This window comes from Sceloporus undulatus, chromosome 1 (assembly GCF_019175285.1).
Source record: "Sceloporus undulatus isolate JIND9_A2432 ecotype Alabama chromosome 1, SceUnd_v1.1, whole genome shotgun sequence".
NCBI classification, from domain to species: Eukaryota; Metazoa; Chordata; class Lepidosauria; order Squamata; family Phrynosomatidae; genus Sceloporus; species Sceloporus undulatus.
The window spans coordinates 363,857,128-363,876,615 of NC_056522.1; the positions used below are offsets into that span (position 1 = coordinate 363,857,128).

Genomic DNA, 19,488 nt, shown 5'->3' on the forward strand with positions numbered 1-19,488 from the left:
ACATCAACAGTGTTGCTCTCCTCCAGTGTGTTTGCTTTGATTAAACTGAATTTATTTTATACGCAACGAGGTTTGTAAATAGTACGTTAGATTGCTCTGGAACAGTTTCTTGTCAAACCCCATAAATAAAACTGTGTCTAATGAAAAAAGCACCCGCTGCTATAGGAAGCATAAATTTTTACTGTTTTCACTCTGAGAACAGGTTTGGCTTGTTCCTCACCTTTAACTTTTGTTTGTGGTTCCTAGGGAACTGGCGTATGGTAGTGGCTAAAGCTATCACTGTATACACAGTTAACTGTCTTCAAACTTAACCTCGATTTGTGGTGACCCTGTGGATGAGACATCTCCAAGATCATCTGTCCTTGACGTTTCTGCTCAGCTCCTGCAGGTTCAAAGCCATGACCTCTAACCATCTGACCATGCGGTCTTCCTCTTTATACTGCCTTCTACCTTCTACCTTTCCTAGCATGATGTCTTTTCCAACATATCATGCCCTCTAATGATGTGGCCAAAGCACGACAGCCTCAGTTTAATCATCTTAGCTTCCAGGGAGATTTCAGGCCTGATCTGTTCAAGGACTCATTTGTTTGTCATTTTGGCTTTCCACGGTATCCTCAGCACTCTTCTCCACCACCATATATCAAATGAGTTGATTTTCTTTCTATCTGCTTTCTTAACTGTCCAGCTCTCACATCTGTACATGGTGACAGGAAATACAATGGTTTGAACAATCCTAACTTTAATGTTCAATTTCATCTCTTTTTATGATCTTTTCTAGTTCTCTCATAGCTGCCCTTCCCATTCCTAGTCTTCTGATTTCATGACTACAGTCTCCATTCTGTTCAGTGACTGGTCTAAGAATACTAGAAACCTTTAACTATTTCAATTTCCACAGTGACCTGGAAGCAAATCCCACTGAACTTAGTGTGACTTACAACTGAGGAGACATGCCCAGGAAAGAGTGCATAGAGAATTGCACTCAGCGACTAAGAAAATGCAAACACACGTCAAATTTCAACTTGACGATGAATTAGCTTCACTGAATCCAAGACTTTTGACTTGTTTTGAACACCGTGTGTGTGTGTGTGGGGGGGGGACCCTCTCTCATCTGGTATCCTAGAGATATGTTGAGATCATAACTATCAGCCAGCTGTGCTTGATATAATTAGTTGTTCTGCACATCAAAGTGACACAAAGGATGTTGAAAGAGAAAGAACAAAACAAATGGCATCGTTCATGACATCATGGATTCCATTGATGTTTACTCAGAAGTAAGTTCTATTAACTTCAAAGGGCTTACTCATAGGTAAATTGGTATATGAGCTTGCAGGCCATGGAGGAGACCTCATGGGAGTACTGTACTTTTTCTACATACATTTCTATTCAACAACACACATGACAACTATTATTATTAATAATAGTTTCACAGTCTACCCACTGTTACTGACTGAAGTTTTGGACCATGAATGATTTGGATTCCATTGAAGAATCAATTAAATACCATTGGATGTCACATGTTCCAAGCATGGCCCATTTGCTATTGTGATCCTACTTGTAATATGCCATTAAAATAATTTTTTTCCCTAATTGTGGCATGGTGATTTTGTTCAAATGTTTTCTCAGTCCATTTGAAATTGCTCCCAGACCACTTGTCACCACTTTTCTTTTCCCAGAGGTACTGAATCTCAGTGTATAGGTCCCCATACTTCACAGACTTTTCTCTTTCTTTGTCTTAGATTCTGTGGCCCCAGGGGTTGGCATGTCTATAACCCAAGCTTTCTAGTTCTTAGTTACAGTTATGTCTGCCATTGATATTGTTAACTACTATCAAACCAACTTCGACTTATAGTGAAGCTATGAATGAGACACCATCAGTGACCATCTCACCAACAGCCCTTCTCAGGTCTTGCAGACTCAGGGCTGTGGCTTCTTTGACTGAGTCTGTCTATCTGTAATGTGGTCTTCCTCTTTTCCTACTGCCTTCTACTTTGCCAAGTATCATTGGAGAGTATCACACGGAGGAGGCAAGGGTCCTCCTCCCGTCATTAAATAATTATTAAATCATGTTAATCGCACGATCGGCGAGGAGGAGATTATCACACCCCCGTGAATTTATCCCATTATTGTCCCATCTGTAAACAATAATGGACTTGTCATTTGGTATTTCCTAATGAGTCATGCCTTCCCATGACATGTCCGTAAGAACAATAGTCTCAGCTCAGTTGCCTATATGATTTTTCCTGTTGTGTGCTTTCAAGTCTTTTTCATTTTATGGTAATCCTAAGGCAAACCTATCATGTGGTTTGTGTGGCACAATTTGTCCAGAGGTGGTTTGCTTATGCTTTCTTCTGAGGCTGAGAGCGCATGACTTGCCCAGTGGGTTTCCATGGCCAAGCAGGGATTCAAATCCTGGTCTCCAGAGTCATAGTTCGACACTCAAACCATTGTCCCACACTGTGATTTTACATTGTCAATAATAATAATAATAATAATAATAAATAAAACTTTTATTTCTATCCCGCTTTTTGTCAAGACAATGAAAGAGGTGTAGAATTATTATTATTATTATTATTAGGTTGTTGTTGTTATTGTTGTTGTTACAGTTGGCCGTCTGTATCCACGGATTCTTTATCATGGATTCAAGCATCCATGGCTCAAAAATATTAAAAAAAAGATATAAATTCCAAATAGCAAATCTTGATTTTGCCATTTTATCTAAGAGACACTATTTTACTATCGTTGTATTTAATGGGATTTGAATATCCATGAATTTTGGTATCTACGGCCCGGGTTTGGGGGGGGGGGGTCCTGGAACCAAACTCCAGTGGATGTCAAGGGCCCACTGTATTATTATTATTATTATTATTATTATTATTATTTTGTTGTCTGATGGGCTATAAATACAGTGGACCCTTGTTATATGCTGGGGTTTGGTTCCAAGCTCCCCATGGATAACACAATCTGTATATGTTCAAGTCCCATTAAATATAATGACATAACAAAATGGTGTCCCTTGTAAAAAATGGAAAATCAAGGTTTGAATTGAAATTTATACTTTTTTGGAACATTTTCAAGCCATGGATGCTTGAATCTGTGTATAAGAAATCCATGTATAAGAAGGGCTGACTGTATTTCAATTTATAAATAAATATTTTGGCAGCTATGGAACACCCTTAAAGACATAGTCCTGATGAGAAATCTGTCCTTAGGACAAGAGACAACTGTTAGAACAGGATATGGAGAAACAGAATGGTTCTCAATTGGCAAAGGATAAGGGCTTCAGACAAAGGTGCATATTATCATCCTACTTGCTCAACTTGTACACAGAAAATATCATACAAAGAGCAGGTTTAGACTCAGAAGGAGGAGGAGTGAGGATAGGAGGAAGGAACATCATCTATCTGCAGATGACACAGTACTTCTAGCAGAAAACATTGTAGACATGAAGCAAGAGGGGAAAAATGCAAAGGCGGGTTTACTGCTGATCATAAAGAAAACAAACAAACAAACAAACAAATGACCATGGAGGAACTACATAAATTCAACCTAGATAATGAGGAAATCGAAATGAGATTTCCCCTACCTTGGATAAATTAATAAAGGTACTGCACTTAGGGCAGAAAAATGAAATGTATAGATATAGGATGGGAGACAACTGGCTTAACAAGACTACATGAGAAAGGGACCTCGGAGTCCTGGTAGATCATAAGTTGAAGAGTGTGATGCGGCAGCTAACAAGGCCAATGTGATTTTAGATCAATAGAAATATAGTGCCTAGATCAAGAGAAGTAATAGTGCCACTCTATTCTGCTTTGGTCAGGCCCCACCTGGAATATTGTGTCCAGTTCTGGGCACCACAATTTAAAAAGGCCATTGAGAAACTGGAGCCATGTGTCCAAAGGAGGGCAACTAAAATGGTGAAAGGTCTGGAAACCATGCCCTATGAGGAACGACTTAGAGAGCTGGGGATGTTTAGCCTGGAGAAAAGAAGGTTAAGAGGTGATATGATAGCCCTGTTTAAATATTTGAAGGGATCTCATACTGAGGAGGAAGCAAGATTGTTTTCTGCTGCTCCAGAGAACAGGACCAGGAACAATGAATGCAAGCTACAGGAAAAGAGATTCCTCCTCAACATTAGGAGGACCTTCCTGACAGTAAGGACTGTTCAACAGTGGAACACACTCCCTCGGTGTGTAATGGAGTCTCCTTCTCTGGAGGTCTTTAAGCAGAGGCTGGATGGCCATCTGTTGGGGATGATTTGATTGTGATTTCCTGCATGGCAGAATGGGGCTGGACTGGATGGCCCTTGCGGCATTCAAGAGCCAGGAGAAACACTGCGTCTTCCACATTGTAGGAATGATGCAGCTTGTGAAACCGTAAGATTTGGAGAAAATTAAACAGATAGGAATCATTCCCTGAAGACGGCAGCCACAGATACAGGCGAAACGTCAGGAAGAAACTCTCCTAGGACATGGCCTCATTGCCCCAAAGACCCACCAAAAAAAGCCCTATGTAGGAATGGTTAACAATTTGTAAGCCGCTCTGATAGCCTTTTGGCTGAAGGGGGGGGGGGTTATAAACAAACAAACAACAACAACAATTATTATTAAAACTATAGCTTAATTGGAGCTAGATGAGTGCTGCAGCTGCATCCTACAGAATCCTGGGATTTGCAGTTCTACAAGGTTAATGTATGTTAATTTATTAATTTAACTTAATTTATATGCCGCCTTTCTCCCTGGAGGGGCCCCAGGCGGTTCTCTTTTGCCTTCTCTGCCAGAGTGCTGGTGCCTGGGCAAAACTACAAATCCCAGGATTCCATAGCCTTGTGCCAGAAAAGAGTTAAAGAGATGCCAAGAGGGGTTATTTCTCCAGTGTGGATGGCTCCAAGAAAGAAAGAAAGAGAGACCCTGGGAAAGAAGAAAGTGGAAACTAGTGACTCAGAGAGAGAAGAAGGGAGGGGGAAAGGGAGGGAAACGTCATCACTCTGCGACAGGAAAAAAGAGGAGGAAGCTGTCAAGCCACGTGTCTGGAAGGGAAAGTGCTCCCCAAATCCAGGCACCTTCCTTGCAAGCCTCTAAGGAACCGGAAAGGTAAGATGCAGGGCTGGGGCTGGCCACTTTAACGGCCCTGGCTCAGTGCTGGGGAATCCTGGGAACTGTAGTTTTATTTTGGCACCACAGAGAAGGCTCAGTGTCTCACAAAACTACAGTTCCCAGAATTCCCTACACCACTGAGCCAAGGGCAGCACTTAAGGCGGTCTCAATCTCTGGGTGATTATTTCTGCAGTGTGTTTTGGTCACAGGCGTGTATGTGTCCTGAGAGGCAAAAGCCATTGGATTCAAGTGCAAAGTGTGCAAAAAGTGTGCAAAAAGGACTAGACCCCTTTCTCCTTGACCCTCTTGGACCCTGCTGCCAACCCCCAGAGCCAGCATCAGCCCAAGGGATGCTGCTGGGCTGAGATTACTTGCCTATAAGGAACCCATACTTGCCCATAGAGAATCATTGGAGAATGCTTGCCCCTAGGGAAACATTGGAGATGTTTCCTATGTTTCTCTATGGGCAAGTATTCTCCAGTGATTCTCTATGGGCAAATATTCCCCAATATTTTCCTATGTGTAAGTATTCTCCTGTATTTCCCTGTAGGCAAGTATTCTCCAATGTTCCTCTATGGGCAAATATTATCTGAATATTCTCTATGGAGAAGTAATTCCCAGTATTTCCCTATTGGCAAGTACAGTATTCCCCAATGCATCTACCCCTATGGGGAAGTGTTCTCCAGTGATTCTCTATGGGCAAATATTCTCCAATGTTTCCCTATGGGAAAGTAATTCCCAATATTCCCCTTGTTTTGTTGTTAACTGCTTCCTGCTGAGAAGACACCTCCAAGTCCCCCTGTCCTCTACTGCTCTGCCCAGCTCCTTCAAACTCATAATCATGATCTCTTTATTAGAGTCCCTCCATCTTGCATGCAGCCTTCTTCTCTTTCTACTTCCCTCTACCTTTCCGAGCATTATTGTTTTTTCCAATGATTCATGTCTTCTCATGATGTGTCCAAAGTACAACATCCTGAGTGATCTGTGATCTGGGGGCCTTTCACACTCCACAATTACATTGCTATATTCCACTGTGACATTTTATGAAATCCTGAAGTTTCTAGCCTTAGGGTGCACTAAAATGATCTGGCTAAGATTTCTAAACTGGTAATCCCAAGATCCCATAGTACAGTCAGCCCTTCTTATACACGGATTTTTTTATACACGGAATCAAGCATCCACAGTTTGAAAATGTTCCAAAAAAGTATAAATTTCAAATATCAAACCTTGATTTTCCATTTTTTTATAAGGGGCACCATTTTGCTATGCCATTATATTTAATGGGACTTGAGCATACACGGATGTTGTTATACACCGGGGATATTGAAACCAAACCCCAGCGCATAACAAGGGTCCACTGTAATTAACCATAGAAGTGTGATAATTAAAATGGAATAATAGCACTATAATTATGTAGTGTGAAAGTGCCCCAAATCTCTTCTTGTCTTCTCATATGTGTACATTCCTTCTATTGGAAGAACAATTGGCAAAGAACAGGATTTTGGATTTCATTAGCTCTGGATCCTAAAATAGTTTTGCCCTTCCCAGATGATATATGTATATTGCCCAAATTCCGTCTGATACAGCTCCTGTATGCTGTGTCTGCGCATGGACAAAATTCTGGTGAAGAACTGAGCTCTGAACAGCTTTGCATTATTTACTATTGTTTGGATTGCTTCCAAGTGGTCTAAGGCTATATCTGCACTGCAGGAATAATCTGGTTTGACATCACTTTAACTGCCACGGCTGAATGCTATGGAATTCTGAGAATTATAATTTATTTTGGGGCCAGGGCTCTCTGACAGAGAAGGCTTAATGTCTCACAAAACTGGAATTCCCAGAATTCTATAGCATTGAGCCAGGGCAGTTCAGGTGGTGGCAAACTGGGTTATTTCTGCAGTGTGGATGCAGCCTAAAAGTACACAGAAAATGGTCTCCCTGTTGTTGGTGTTCTAATATTTGTACTCCAAGACCTGTTTTGACTCCCTCCCTCCTTCTTAGACCAAACTTATGGTAGGTTGTGAGTCCTGAGCACCAGAACTGGGTCACAGAGGAGCAAAAAGATTTCACTACGTTTGGAGGGAGAGTCATTATGGTGTAATGTTTTAAGTGTTGGCTTACCACTATGGAGACCAGTATTTGAATCCCCACTTGGCATGAAAATGCACTGGGTGATCTTGGGCAAGTCACACACTCTCAACCTCTTGGCAATAGCAAGCAAAAACCCTTCTAAACAAATCTTGTCAAGAAAACCTTGTGATAGGTATGTCTTAGCGTCATCATAAAGTGGAAACAACTTGAAGGCACACAACAACAATATCTTGGGAGGGGGGCTTGCACGAAAAGTGAATGTGAACAAAAGTATCCTTGATTTAGGCCTTTTATATTTTTGTTTTTCTTCCATCATATGACTCAGAATAGCATACAGGGGCTCTCCCATCCAAATAGGAACAAAACCTCATGAACATAGGTTGATATGCGTGAGTAACACATAGGAGTTTATCACATTGGGGCTAATTTCTGCATTAAAGAGAGATTATAGCTTATTTAAAGCATCTCACAAATAAAGCTAAAATGGTGAGTAATTTTGCAGACGATTATCACATGCAATTGCGTAAATAAAGTGATATCAGATATGCATTGTCGCTGAAATCCTGAAAGTAAAAAGATGTGTGTTAACGCTTCTTTGTGACCACTTTAATGGTGGGTTTTGTGTGACGTCGTGTGAAATCGTTTAGCGTAATTACGCAGTTTTTCCGGGATATTCATGGGATAAACTCCCGAACTCCTTCGTGTGATAAATTCCATAGCAGAGAGCTAGCATGGCGTAGTGGTGTAAACGTTGGACTGACTCTGGAGACCAGGGTTCAATTCCCAGCTCAGCCATGAAACCCACTGGGTAATCCTGGGCAAGTCACACTCTCTCAGCCTCAGAGGATGGCAATACCAAGTCCTCTCTGAAGAATCTTGCCAAGAAAACCCCATGATAGGTTCACATTTGGGTCACCATAAGTCGGAACCAACTTGAAGGCACATAACAACAACAACAACAACAACAACAGTCTCCAGAGGAACTTAGGCTGTTTCCATCTGTTTTGAGCTTCTGGCATGCAACTAAAACAATGTTGTTTTGCATGGCATTTGATATTTGAAATTGTCCTTTTTTAATCCTTTCTTTTAAAATTACATTTAAGGATTGCTTTGAGACTCTAGTAGGTTTTAAAGAGAATTATGTGTTTTTAAAGTTTTCAACATCTCTGAACTGTTTCATATGCTTTTATTCATTGTGCATCACCTTGTGAGCCCTATATATCGCCGGGAGGCAATATATAAATATTCTAAATAAATAAATAAATAATCTGCTTAGATTCATCAAGAATGCTGCATCAAATACCTTCAATCATGGCCTGGGGAATGATCTAACCAATTGGGGATGAAGATTAAAGTCAGGACAAAGTGGAAACAGGAGTTGGGTTTGCCCACCCTTTTACTACACACATACACACACACATACTGTATTCACAAACTCAGAATTTGCTCTGAAGGGCTGGAAATTCCAATGTTGTGTGTATGTGAGTGTGCCTTCAGGTTGTCTGTTGACTTACAGTGACCCCATTAATTTCATAGAGTTTTCTTAGCAAGGAATAGTCAGAGGTGATTTTGACACCTTCCTTCCTCTGAAATATAAGCTCCAGCATCTGACATTTCTAGGTAGTCCCCTGCCCAAGTACTAAACAGTGCTGACCCTGCTTAGCTTCCAAGATCAGACAGGATCAGGTGCCTTTAAGGTCTTTAGGCCCTTATTTCCAATGTTGGGAGAGGGGAAATTGTCCTGTTTTTTTGGATAATGTCTTAAAAAAAAGAAAAAAACTTCCAGAGATTATTTTTGCAGTGTGAAGGGGTTAAAAATCATGTTCCTTTGGTGGTTGGGTGCTAGTATGCTGTTGCATTTAGACCCAAAGAATTAAAGCAGGGGTTGAGGCCTTGGATTATATAAAGGGGATAGCTGGGTAGTATCCAAAGAACTTTTAATATAATTACATAGCAGAGAGAATTCAGCAGGTATAGCTTGTCATACAAGTTTCCTTGATCACAGTTATTAAAACCGTGCCCTCTTTTGCCTCTGGCAAACCTAAACTTATCTCCAAGATTTAGATGGGGAACGTGGCCCTCTAGATGTTGTTGGATTGTGACTCCCATCAGATAGCACTGTTGGCAGTGCCGACAAGGGCTGATGGGAGCAACAGTACAATGAGATTTGCAGGGCTGCATGATTCCTATCTGGGAGTCAAAGATTGGAAGGGTGAAGCAGAAGTGATGTAAGTGAGCAAATATTTTCCATAGAAAGGCAAATTGATGTTTAGATTCTGAAGCATGTCTCCTTTGTCCTTAGCGTCAACTAATTTATCATCCACAAGATTATCAGAATGAGTTTTGTTGAATATGGAGATACAATCAAAGAAGGGGACACAGCTGTGGTCTTCTTGGGCCATGAGTCCATGTTTCCGGTGAAGGTGCAAGATGGTGGTAAAACTCAGACCAAGTATGGTGTGATCAGGCACTCGACGGACCTCATAGGCAAACCATATGGCTCCAAGGTGACCTGTAGCAAAGGCGGATGGGTCTATATTCTTCATCCAACCCCTGAACTGTGGACTCTTAATCTCCCCCATCGAACACAAATTCTGTACTCAACAGATATCTCTCTCATCACCATGATGCTCGAGCTGAAGCCAGGATCCATTGTGTGTGAATCAGGTAATTAAGTTTTTTTTTTGTCACAAGGCTTTTATGATGCTATATTGGGCCCTTGGTATCCCCTGAGATTTGGTTCCAGGACCCCTCTGTGGATACCAAAATCTGTGGATGCTCAAGTCCCATTAAATACAATGGCATAGTAAAATGGTGTCCTTTATATAAAATGTGGAAGAATAAAAAGAAACAGTCCCATATGCTTTTAAAGATTTTGGAACCTTTCTTTCCTTTTATTCTTCTACTGTAAATACAATGAGCCCTTGTTATTCGCTGAGGTTTGATTCTGGGACTCTCTCCTAGCATCCCCCACAGTCTGATGGGAAGTCAAGGGCCATAGATTTAAACCCCATTGATAATCCCAAGAAAAGTAGACTGAATCAGTGGGAACTCACTAGTAAGTTAATATGTATGTTCCATTTAATAAATGAGTGTACTGTAGTTGGGTCTAACAGTTAAATTTAGAGCTTAGTTACCCAGCCTAGGAATAATATTGACACCAGCTTCATTGTAATGTTGGTCTGAAACACACTGTGGAAATAATCCAGTTTGAAGCCGTTTTAACTCCTTGGTTCAGTGCTAAGGAATTCTGGGAATTGTAGTTTTGTAAGATAGTTAGTCTTAGAATCATAGAGTTGGAAGAGACCGCAAGGGCCATCCAGTCCAACCCCCTGCCATGCAGGAAATCCAAATCAAAGCATCCCCAACAGATGGCCATCCAGCCTCTGTTTAAAGACCTCCAAGGAAGGAGAATCCACTACACTCCGAGGGAGTGTGTTCCACTGTCGAACAGCCCTTACTGTCAGGAAGTTCTTCCTAATGTTCAAGTGGAATCTCTTTTCCTGTAGCTTGCATCCATTGTTCCGGGTCCTGTTCTCTGGAGCAGCAGAAAACAAGTTGCTCCCTCTTCAATATGACATCCTTTCAAATATTTAAACAGGGCTATCATATCACCTCTTAACCTTCTCTTCTCCAGGCTAAACATCCCCAGCTCCCTGAGTCGTTCCTCATAGGGCAAGGTTTCCAGACCTTTCACCATTTTAGTTGCCCTCCTCTGGACACGCTCCAGTTTCTCAATGTCCTTTTTGCATTGTGGTGCCCAGAACTGGACACAATATTCTAGGTGGGGCCTGACCAGAGCAGAATACAGTGGCACTATTACTTCTCTTGATCTAGACACTATACTTTTATTGATGCAGCCTAAAATTGCATTGGCCTTTTTAGCTGCCGCATCGCACTGTTGACACATGTTGAACTTGTGGTCTACTTGGACTCCCAGATCCCTTTCACATGTAATTTCATTCAGCCAGGTGTCACCCATCCTATATCTGTGCATTTCATTTTTCCACCCTAAGTGCAATACCTTACAATTCTCTGTGTTGAACTTCATTTTGTTAGCTTTGACCCAGCTTTCTAGTCTATTCAGGTCATTTTGAATCTTGATCCTGTCCTCTCGGGTATTAGCTATTCCCCCTAATTTGGTGTCATCTGCAAATTTGATAAGTATGCTCCCAATTCTGTCATCCAGGTCATTGATAAAGATGTTGAATAGCACTGGGCCCAGGACAGAGCCCTGTGGGACCCCACTGGTCACTTCTCTCCAGGATGAAAAGGAGCCATTGTTGAGCACCCTTTGGGTTCGGCCGGTCAACCAGTTACAGATCCATTTAACAGTTACTTTGTCTAGCCCACATTTTACAAGCTTGTTTGCAAGTATGTCATGGGAAACCTTGTCAAAGGCCTTACTGAAATCAAGATATACTATATCCACAGCATTCCCTTCATCTACCAAGCTGGTAATTTTATCAAAGAAAGAGATCAGATTTGTCTGGCATGACTTGTTCCTCTGAAACCCATGTTGACTTTTTGTGATTATGGCATTGCTTTCTAGATGTTCAAAGACTCTCTGTTTAATGATCTGCTCCAGAATCTTTCCTGGTATTGATGTCAGACTGACTGGACAATAATTGTTGGGATCCTCTTTTTTCCCCTTTTTGAAGATGGGGACAACGTTTGCCCTCCGCCAGTCTGCTGGGATCTCTCCTGTTTTCCAGAGGTTTTCAAAGATTATTGCCAATGGCTCCGATATTACATTTGCCAGTTCTTTTAATACCCTTGGATGGAGTTCATCTGGTCCCGGAGACTTAAATTCATTTAGATTAACAAGGTATTCCTGTACTATCTCTTTACTTATTCTGTGCTGAAATTCCCCTATTCTGTCCTCTGCTCCATTATCCTCCATTTCCTTCTTCTTCCTTTTGCTGTGGACATATCCAAAAAATCCCTTTTTATTCTTTTTAACCTCTCTAGCAAGCCTGAGTTCATTCTGCGCTTTAGCTTTTCTGACTTTACCCCTACACATGCCTGCTATTTCTTTGAATTCCTTTTTTGTGACTTCCCCCTTTTTCCATTTCTTATACATGTTCTGTTTCAAACTTAGCTCGGTTGAAAGTTCCTTAGTCATCCATCCTGGTTTCTTGAGACACCTCTGATTTTTCTTTCTCACTGGAACTGTTTGAAATTGTGCCTTCAGTATCTCCCTTTTGAGAAACTCCCATCCGTCTTGAACTCCCTTCCCTTTTAGTATTTCTGACCATGGGATCACCCTCAATACTTCTCTAAGTTTACTGAAATCCACTCTCCTAAAGTCTAGAATGCGTGTTTGACTATGCATTCCATTGTATAACAAATGCTTTCCATTGTATAACAAACTCCAGGAGAACATGGTCACTTCCACCTAATGATCCCACCACTTGCACCCCATTAACCAAGTCATCCTTGTTGGTTAGGATCAGATCTAAAATAGCTGACCCCCTTGTTGCCTGTTCCACCTTTTGGACCATGAAATTGTCTTCCAGGCAAGTGAGGAATTTACTAGACCTTGAGGATTTTGCTGAGTTTGACTTCCAGCAAATATCAGGATAGCTGAAGTTGCCCATCACTACTACATCTCTCCTTTCTGACTGTGTGGTCATCTGTTCTAGAAAGATATCATCCAATTCCTCAGTCTGACTTGGGGGTCTGTAGTAGACTCCCACCGTAACATCCTTGTTGTTTCCCTCCCCTTTGATTTTTATCCAGATGCTCTCCACCTGGCTTCCATGACTGATGTCCTGGATCTCTTCACTGGTGTAAATATCTCTGACATATAGTGCTATTCCTCCTCCTTTCCTGTTTGGTGTATTTCTCTTAAAAAGGTCATACCCCCCTATTTCCACATTCCAATCATGAGACTCATCCCACCAGGTTTCAGTGAGGCCTATTATATCATATTTGCTTTGTTGTACTAGGAGTTCAAGTTCATCTTGCTTATTTCCCAGAGATCCCTGGTGATGCAATAAACTACAACTCCCAGGAGTCCCTTGCACTGAGCCAGGGCAGTTAATAATAAGGACCCTAGATATCCTTATTATTTATTTATTCAATTTACATCCTGCTTTACTCCTGCTAAGGGATCCAAGGCTGTTTACAAGATTTAAATCTAGACTTGAGCCTAGATCCAGTTTTTGCTCCCAACTAGGATAGACCTGCTGTACCAATGAAACTCATAGAAGTCTTGATTTGACAAGTTCCTTTTGATCCAGTGGGTATACTCTAATTAGGACTGAGGCTGCATCTCCACTGCAGAAATAATACAGGTTGATGCTGCTTTAACAGCCATAGTGCCATGCTATGGGATCTTGAGATTTGTAGTTTGTTGCGGCATCAGAGCACTCTGACAGAGAAGGCGAAATATCTCAAAAAACTATAACTCCCTGAATTCCATAGCATTGGGCCATAACAGTTAAAGTGGTGTCAAACTGGATTATTTCTGCAGTGCAGATGAGGCCTAAGAACTGGATTTAGGCAGTTCTTTAGCAGGCCTACTCTGGGACTGTATCTGCACTGCAGAAATAATACAGGTTGACACCACTTTAATTTGCATGGCTCAGTGCTATGGAATTCTGAGAATTGTAGTTTGCTGTGGCTCACAAAACTACAGTTCCCAGAATTTCATAGCATTGATTCCTGGTAGTGAAAGTGGTGTCAACCCAGATTATTTCTGCAGTGCAGATGCAGCCTGGGAAAGATTTTCGTAACTGAGGAGGGGGGATGCACTTTTCCACATTCTTGCTGTCCAGTGTTCTTCTGTCTCATTCTAACTACTTGTTTACTAGTGGTATAAGCTAACGTCTTTGGCTGTTGAGTAAAAGCAAGATTGTTATGATTGCATAAGTTTTGGCAGCCTTCTGGCATGACCGTGTCTTTCTTGGACTGCCGAAATGCCATCTGTTATCCTGTTTCCTTATTCAGCAGGATGTTTCTCCCCCTCTGTGTGGGAAATTTGTATTCCTGGTATATAGTTCAGGGACTGAATAAACTTTGATGTGCTGAATTCTGAAAGTAGAGAACACTACGAAATATATTGTCATGCAATAAGTGGCTAATGAGATTGGACTGGAAATTCAAATGGTGGCTTCAGTCTCATAGCATTAGTTTTTAACATTCAATCTGGCTGAATGTTAAAAACTAATTGTCAACTTGATGAGCATGATGTTTAATCAAAGTCGACCCTCTCTTGGTAGTTTGTGGTGAATAAGAACCCTGTTCGGATAACCAAGGAGCAAACATTTGTGAAAGGGAAAAAGTGCTGGTTTCTTTTTCTCTCCTGGTCCAGTAATTGTTTTATATGTGGGCTGGTAAGTTGGGTGAAAGCCAGCATGGTTTGAGCACTGGTCTAGGACTCTGGAGACCAGGGTTTGACCCTCAGCTTGGCCATGGAAACCCACTGGGTAGCCTTGGGCAAGTCACACTCTCTCATCCTCTGAGGGTGACAATGGCAAACCCCTCTGAATAAATGTGCCAAGAAAGCCCCATGACAGGATCGCCTTAGGGTTGCCATAAGTTGGAAATGACTTGAAGGTGCACAACAAGTAAGTTGTGTAGTTTTTCAAATACCACTGTATATTTGACTCATCAGAAAAGGTTTGGTTAGCTGTTCATGTTTGTTTGTACATTAATTTTGTTGTTTCACCCATCTAACATGTACAAGATTATTCAGTAATCTTGCAAACAAGTAGCTAGGATGAAAGAGCAGCACATTGGACAACAAGAATGTACAAGACTGTTAGGTAATCTTGTATCAAAATAATCAAATCTAAACGAGAAACTACAGAATATAAACATCACAATAATCTAAAATTATGCTCCAAAATGGCAGCAACTTAACCCCCTGGGACCACCCTGTACAACAATGTCCAGAAGCCTTTAACATTGTTAAGTAAAGGTCAAGTATTTCATAGACACTATTATTATTATTATTATTATTATTATTATTATTACTGTATTATTATTATTACAACAGAACAAATTTTGGGTTTCCCAACTGTCTTCTCAGACTTTCTTTACAAAATTCACTTATGTCTCTCTACAGCATCTTTATTTCAACAATATAGTTTAGTGGCAGGACAGCAGGAACATTTTGTTGTTACTGTTGTTAAGCAGTTGAGACTTGGAAACCTTTGCCAATCTATTGCACATTATACAGAGATCTTGCAGTAGATCCTGTTCTTTCTGTACATTCCCGTATCTTGTATTATGTCATTAACAGAGGGGAGATATTTACATATATGCCAGTTAGAGTAAGGTAGTTTTGCAAGTGAACTCCATTGTGTTTGTGCCAGGAACTCAGGGTGTTGAATCTGGCTGAATGTTAAAAACTAATTGTCAACTTGATGAGCATGATGTTTAATCATATGTCATGCCAGCTTCTAGAGCTTGTATTTTAATATTGTACTGTTCCGGCTTGTTCTACTTACAGGTGTTTTTATGTTGTAAGTTGCACAGCAGTACATACTGTGAGGCAGAGGAAGGCACTTTGCTCAGTGCAAAGAGCTACATTGGAAGTGTTCACGAAATCTGTGGGAAGTGGCTGATTTACACATTTTTCAGTTGCATGTAGTGTAGCGTTCCTAATTGTTTTGTGTATGTGGTAGATGCCAAGCAAGCTACAGCTGAAAGACATGGGGTTATTGTTTTTGTGTTGGCAAGTTGTTAACCATAAAGATGTCAGATTCTTTAAATGAAACCCTTCACAAATTTTGAGATGCTCACAGAAGTGGCTTTGAATGAGGTCCCTGTAACTTTTTCAATTGCACAGAGGAGAGAATTTCAATTTGAAAAGTGATTTCTGTGAAATTTCTTTTTCCATATTGATGAATTTCAATCCTTGGCCCTCTAGATCAGTGATTTCCAAACTTTGATCCCCCAGATGTTTTGGACTTCAGCTCCCAGAAACCCCAGCCAGCTTGCCAACAATTGGGAATTCTGAGATCTGAAGTCCAAAATACCTGGAGGACCAAAGTTTGGGAACCACTGCTCCAAATGTTTTGAAAGTTGACTTCCAGAATCCCTTCCCATTGACTGCCTCGGCCAAAGCTTGTGAAAGCAGAAGTTCAAAGACCAATGGAAATCCAACAATTGAGAATCTACACAACAGCTGAAGGTACAGGTGAGTTGTATCCTTTTTGCTTCTGGCCGCTCTGCACAAGGTGGATCCAGGTTTAGGTTAGGGGAAGAATTCTTGGTAATGGCATGGTTCCATGAACTGTTGTGCAAGAATGAGCAGAAGATTTTTACGTGAGATGGTGCAGTGTCCTGTGCTAGCATGCATCCTGAGAGCTTGTGTAAGACCTTGTATAAGAGTCCACCTGGGAAAACTGCTGTTGTAGTGTAACAATCTTGCATTAAGAAAAACCACTTCCTCATGAGGTGCAGAACATCAAGCCTTGGAGCTGAACCTTGCCTTCTTGAAGAGGGGAAGGTCTAAATCTGACACTGTGGGACTTGCAGAGGACCATGCCTCTTTCCTTAGGTAGTTTCCAAGTTTTATAGTCCTCCCTGCCATTCTGATAGGTTAAAATGCATCTGATAAGATTCCGGCTTCATCACTGCAGAAATAATCTGGTTTGACACCACTTTAACTGCCATGGATCAGTACTGTGGAATTCTGGGAACTAGTTTTGTGAGGTATTTAGTCAGAGACCTATGGTGCCACAACAAACAGGGTGACCAAAATGTCTCCCATTCTAAACATGACAAAGAAGCAAGAATTTATATTTATATGAGTGCTAGCAAGTTTTATTTGGTCACGTCCTCCATTTTTCTTGAATGTCCTCCATTTTATGGTGCCTCAACAAACTACCATTCCCAGAATTCCATATCATTGAGCCACAGCAGTTAAAATGATGTTAAACTGGATTATTTCTGCAGTGGGACACACATTCCTAAGCACATTCAGGTAGATGAATGTAGGTTTGGAGATGGAGGAATCAGGAGGAAATCATAGGAAAAAGTTATCATTAGAATCCAAAGACTAACCAGCAAAGTGGCTAGAGAGTTGAGGCCCACCAAAGTGATGGAAAGCATCAAGATATAAAGGGAAGCATTGAGACCAACACAATTAAAATAAATATTGATATCACCTATGAAATGACTACAGTGTAGTGGAGTGATCTGAGTGTTGAACTATGCCTCTGAAGACTATGGTTCTTATCCCAGCTCGGCCATGTAATCCCACTGGGTGACCTTGGGCAAGTCACATACTCTCAGCCTCCGGAGATGGCAATGGCAAGCCCCCTCTGAAGAAGCCTGGCAAGAAAGCCCTGTGATACGTTTGCATTAGGATTGCCATAAGTCAGAAGTGAATTCTACACAAGAACAAATAAAATGAGTGCAAAAGAACATGGAAGGGAAGCCAAACGAACATAGGCAGAAGAAATTAAGCATTATTGTTGTGAAGAGATAAATCACAGTCAAATATTCAAAGGCGGGAATGGAAAGAAACCCTAAAGAAGAGGAAAAACAAGTAAAGAAGGAAAGATGGGGAAAATAATAGGGGAGAAAAACATGTCAGCAACTTTCTAGTGCCTAAAGCAGTATGTCTGAAAAAGAAAAATGCCCTAAAGAGCAGGTGTGATCAGACCAAACCAAAGAACTCACATGAAGCAGCAAGATGGTGGAGATTGATGGGTTTATTAATAGAACAATGACAGTTTAATAACCTGCAAGGAAAGAAGTCAGAAGAACAGAAATGAGATTAGATGGAGGGAAATGCAAGGGGCATATCTTGGACCTGGGGTAATATGTCATCAGCTGAAAATAATTAAAAAGAAACAAAGATGCAGAAGATAAATTGCAAAAGCAAAAGCCATTTGGGGGCGAATGTAAGTAGAAATATGGGAATGGGTGGATAGAGTAGAAGAAATCAATTCACTATTTATAATTTATTTAGAGTAATATATAATTTATATGTATATTGGTGAGAGCAAGCATAATATAGTAGTTTGAGCCTTGGACTAGGAGAGTAGGCTTCAGTGGGCAAGTCACACTCTCTCAGCCTCAGAGGATGAAGAAACTTACCAAGAAGAAAAACCTATGATAAGGTTGTCTTGGGGTTGCCATAAGTTGGAAGCTACTTGAAGGCACACAACAACAACATTTACATCATGTCCTGTAGAAACAATACAGTTTGACACAACTTTAAGTGCAGTAGCTACATTCTATAGAATCCTGGGATTTGTAGTTTTACAAGGTCTTTAGCCTTTTCTGCCAAAGAATGCTGGTGCCTCACAAAACTACATATCTCAAGATTCTGTAGGATGGAGTCATGGCAGTTAAAGTGTTGTCAAACTGCATTATCTCTGTAGATGCACACTAAGGCAAGGTGAATCAGCACAAAGAAAAGAAATAGGAATAAATGGCTAATAGTAGTTGTCACCAAATTGATCACCAACAATGGTCTGCCCTGGCCTCACATCGGGAGGCATGGAGACGCACTATCCACGATGCTGCAGCCTTTTTTGAAAGCTCACGGCGAACGAGTCTTGAAGAGAAACAACAACCCAGAAAGAACCACAATCCGGAAACATCACCCAAGGAGACTTTCCGCTGTGCTTTCTGCAACCGAACATGTTTGTCCCAGATTGGCCTTTTTAGTCACCAACGCGCTTGTACAAAGCGCAGGATGCGTCCTTCCTGAATCTTCGTTCGCAAAGCAAAACCAGAGAGAGAGTAGCTGTCTGGAAGGAAAATTGTGGAGGACAGAAATAGAAATGCATCAAGAGTGGAAATGTTTTATACCCCTTTCCTGCTTTTTTTATTGGAGAGTACGGTGGGCTTAATGGTCCTGTATTTAAATTGTTGTTGTTGTTGTTATCACACCCTTCTCGACTCATGGCGGCTTACAATATTAAAAAACACTATAGTTAAAACTTACAAAATAGTGCATTAAAACAGAATTAAATTACTACAATATTAAACTGCATGTTGAAATATCAAATACAGTTTTAAAAAAACAAAAAGGTTTAAAACAAATTAAAACTATATAACACCTTTGGGTAAACTTTTTAAAGCCTTGTTTGTGGTTGTGGTCGTGTGCCTTCAAGTCATTTCTGACTTACAGGCTTTCCCCTATCATGGGGCTTTCTTGGCAAGATTTGTTCAGAGGAGGTTTGCCATTGCCTTCCCCTGAGGCTGAGAGAGTGTGATTTCTTGCCCAAGGTCACCCATGGTTGAGCATGGAATCAAACCTTGAACCCAGAGTCGTAGTCCAACACTCAAAACCGCAAATGTCTTGTATGCGAGTTTGTGTGAGAGAGGG

At 41.0% G+C, this 19,488-nt stretch overlaps 2 protein-coding genes across 3 annotated transcripts in view; both read left to right on the forward strand.

Moving 5' to 3' along the window:
* Positions 1-19,488, forward strand: part of LOC121934963 (cytochrome c oxidase assembly factor 8) — a 723,331-nt gene that overhangs the window by 507,191 nt on the left and 196,652 nt on the right. The window lies entirely within an intron of this gene.
* The window catches only part of TRMT61A (tRNA methyltransferase 61A), a 66,125-nt gene continuing 51,615 nt past the window's right edge, over positions 4,979-19,488 (forward strand). For both annotated transcript variants that reach the window (XM_042475917.1, XM_042475927.1), the window contains exons 1-2: positions 4,979-5,093; positions 9,490-9,854. In XM_042475917.1, coding sequence (XP_042331851.1) covers positions 9,524-9,854 — 331 coding nt within the window. In that variant the 5' untranslated portion in view covers positions 4,979-5,093; positions 9,490-9,523. The remainder of the gene's footprint in view (positions 5,094-9,489; positions 9,855-19,488) is intronic.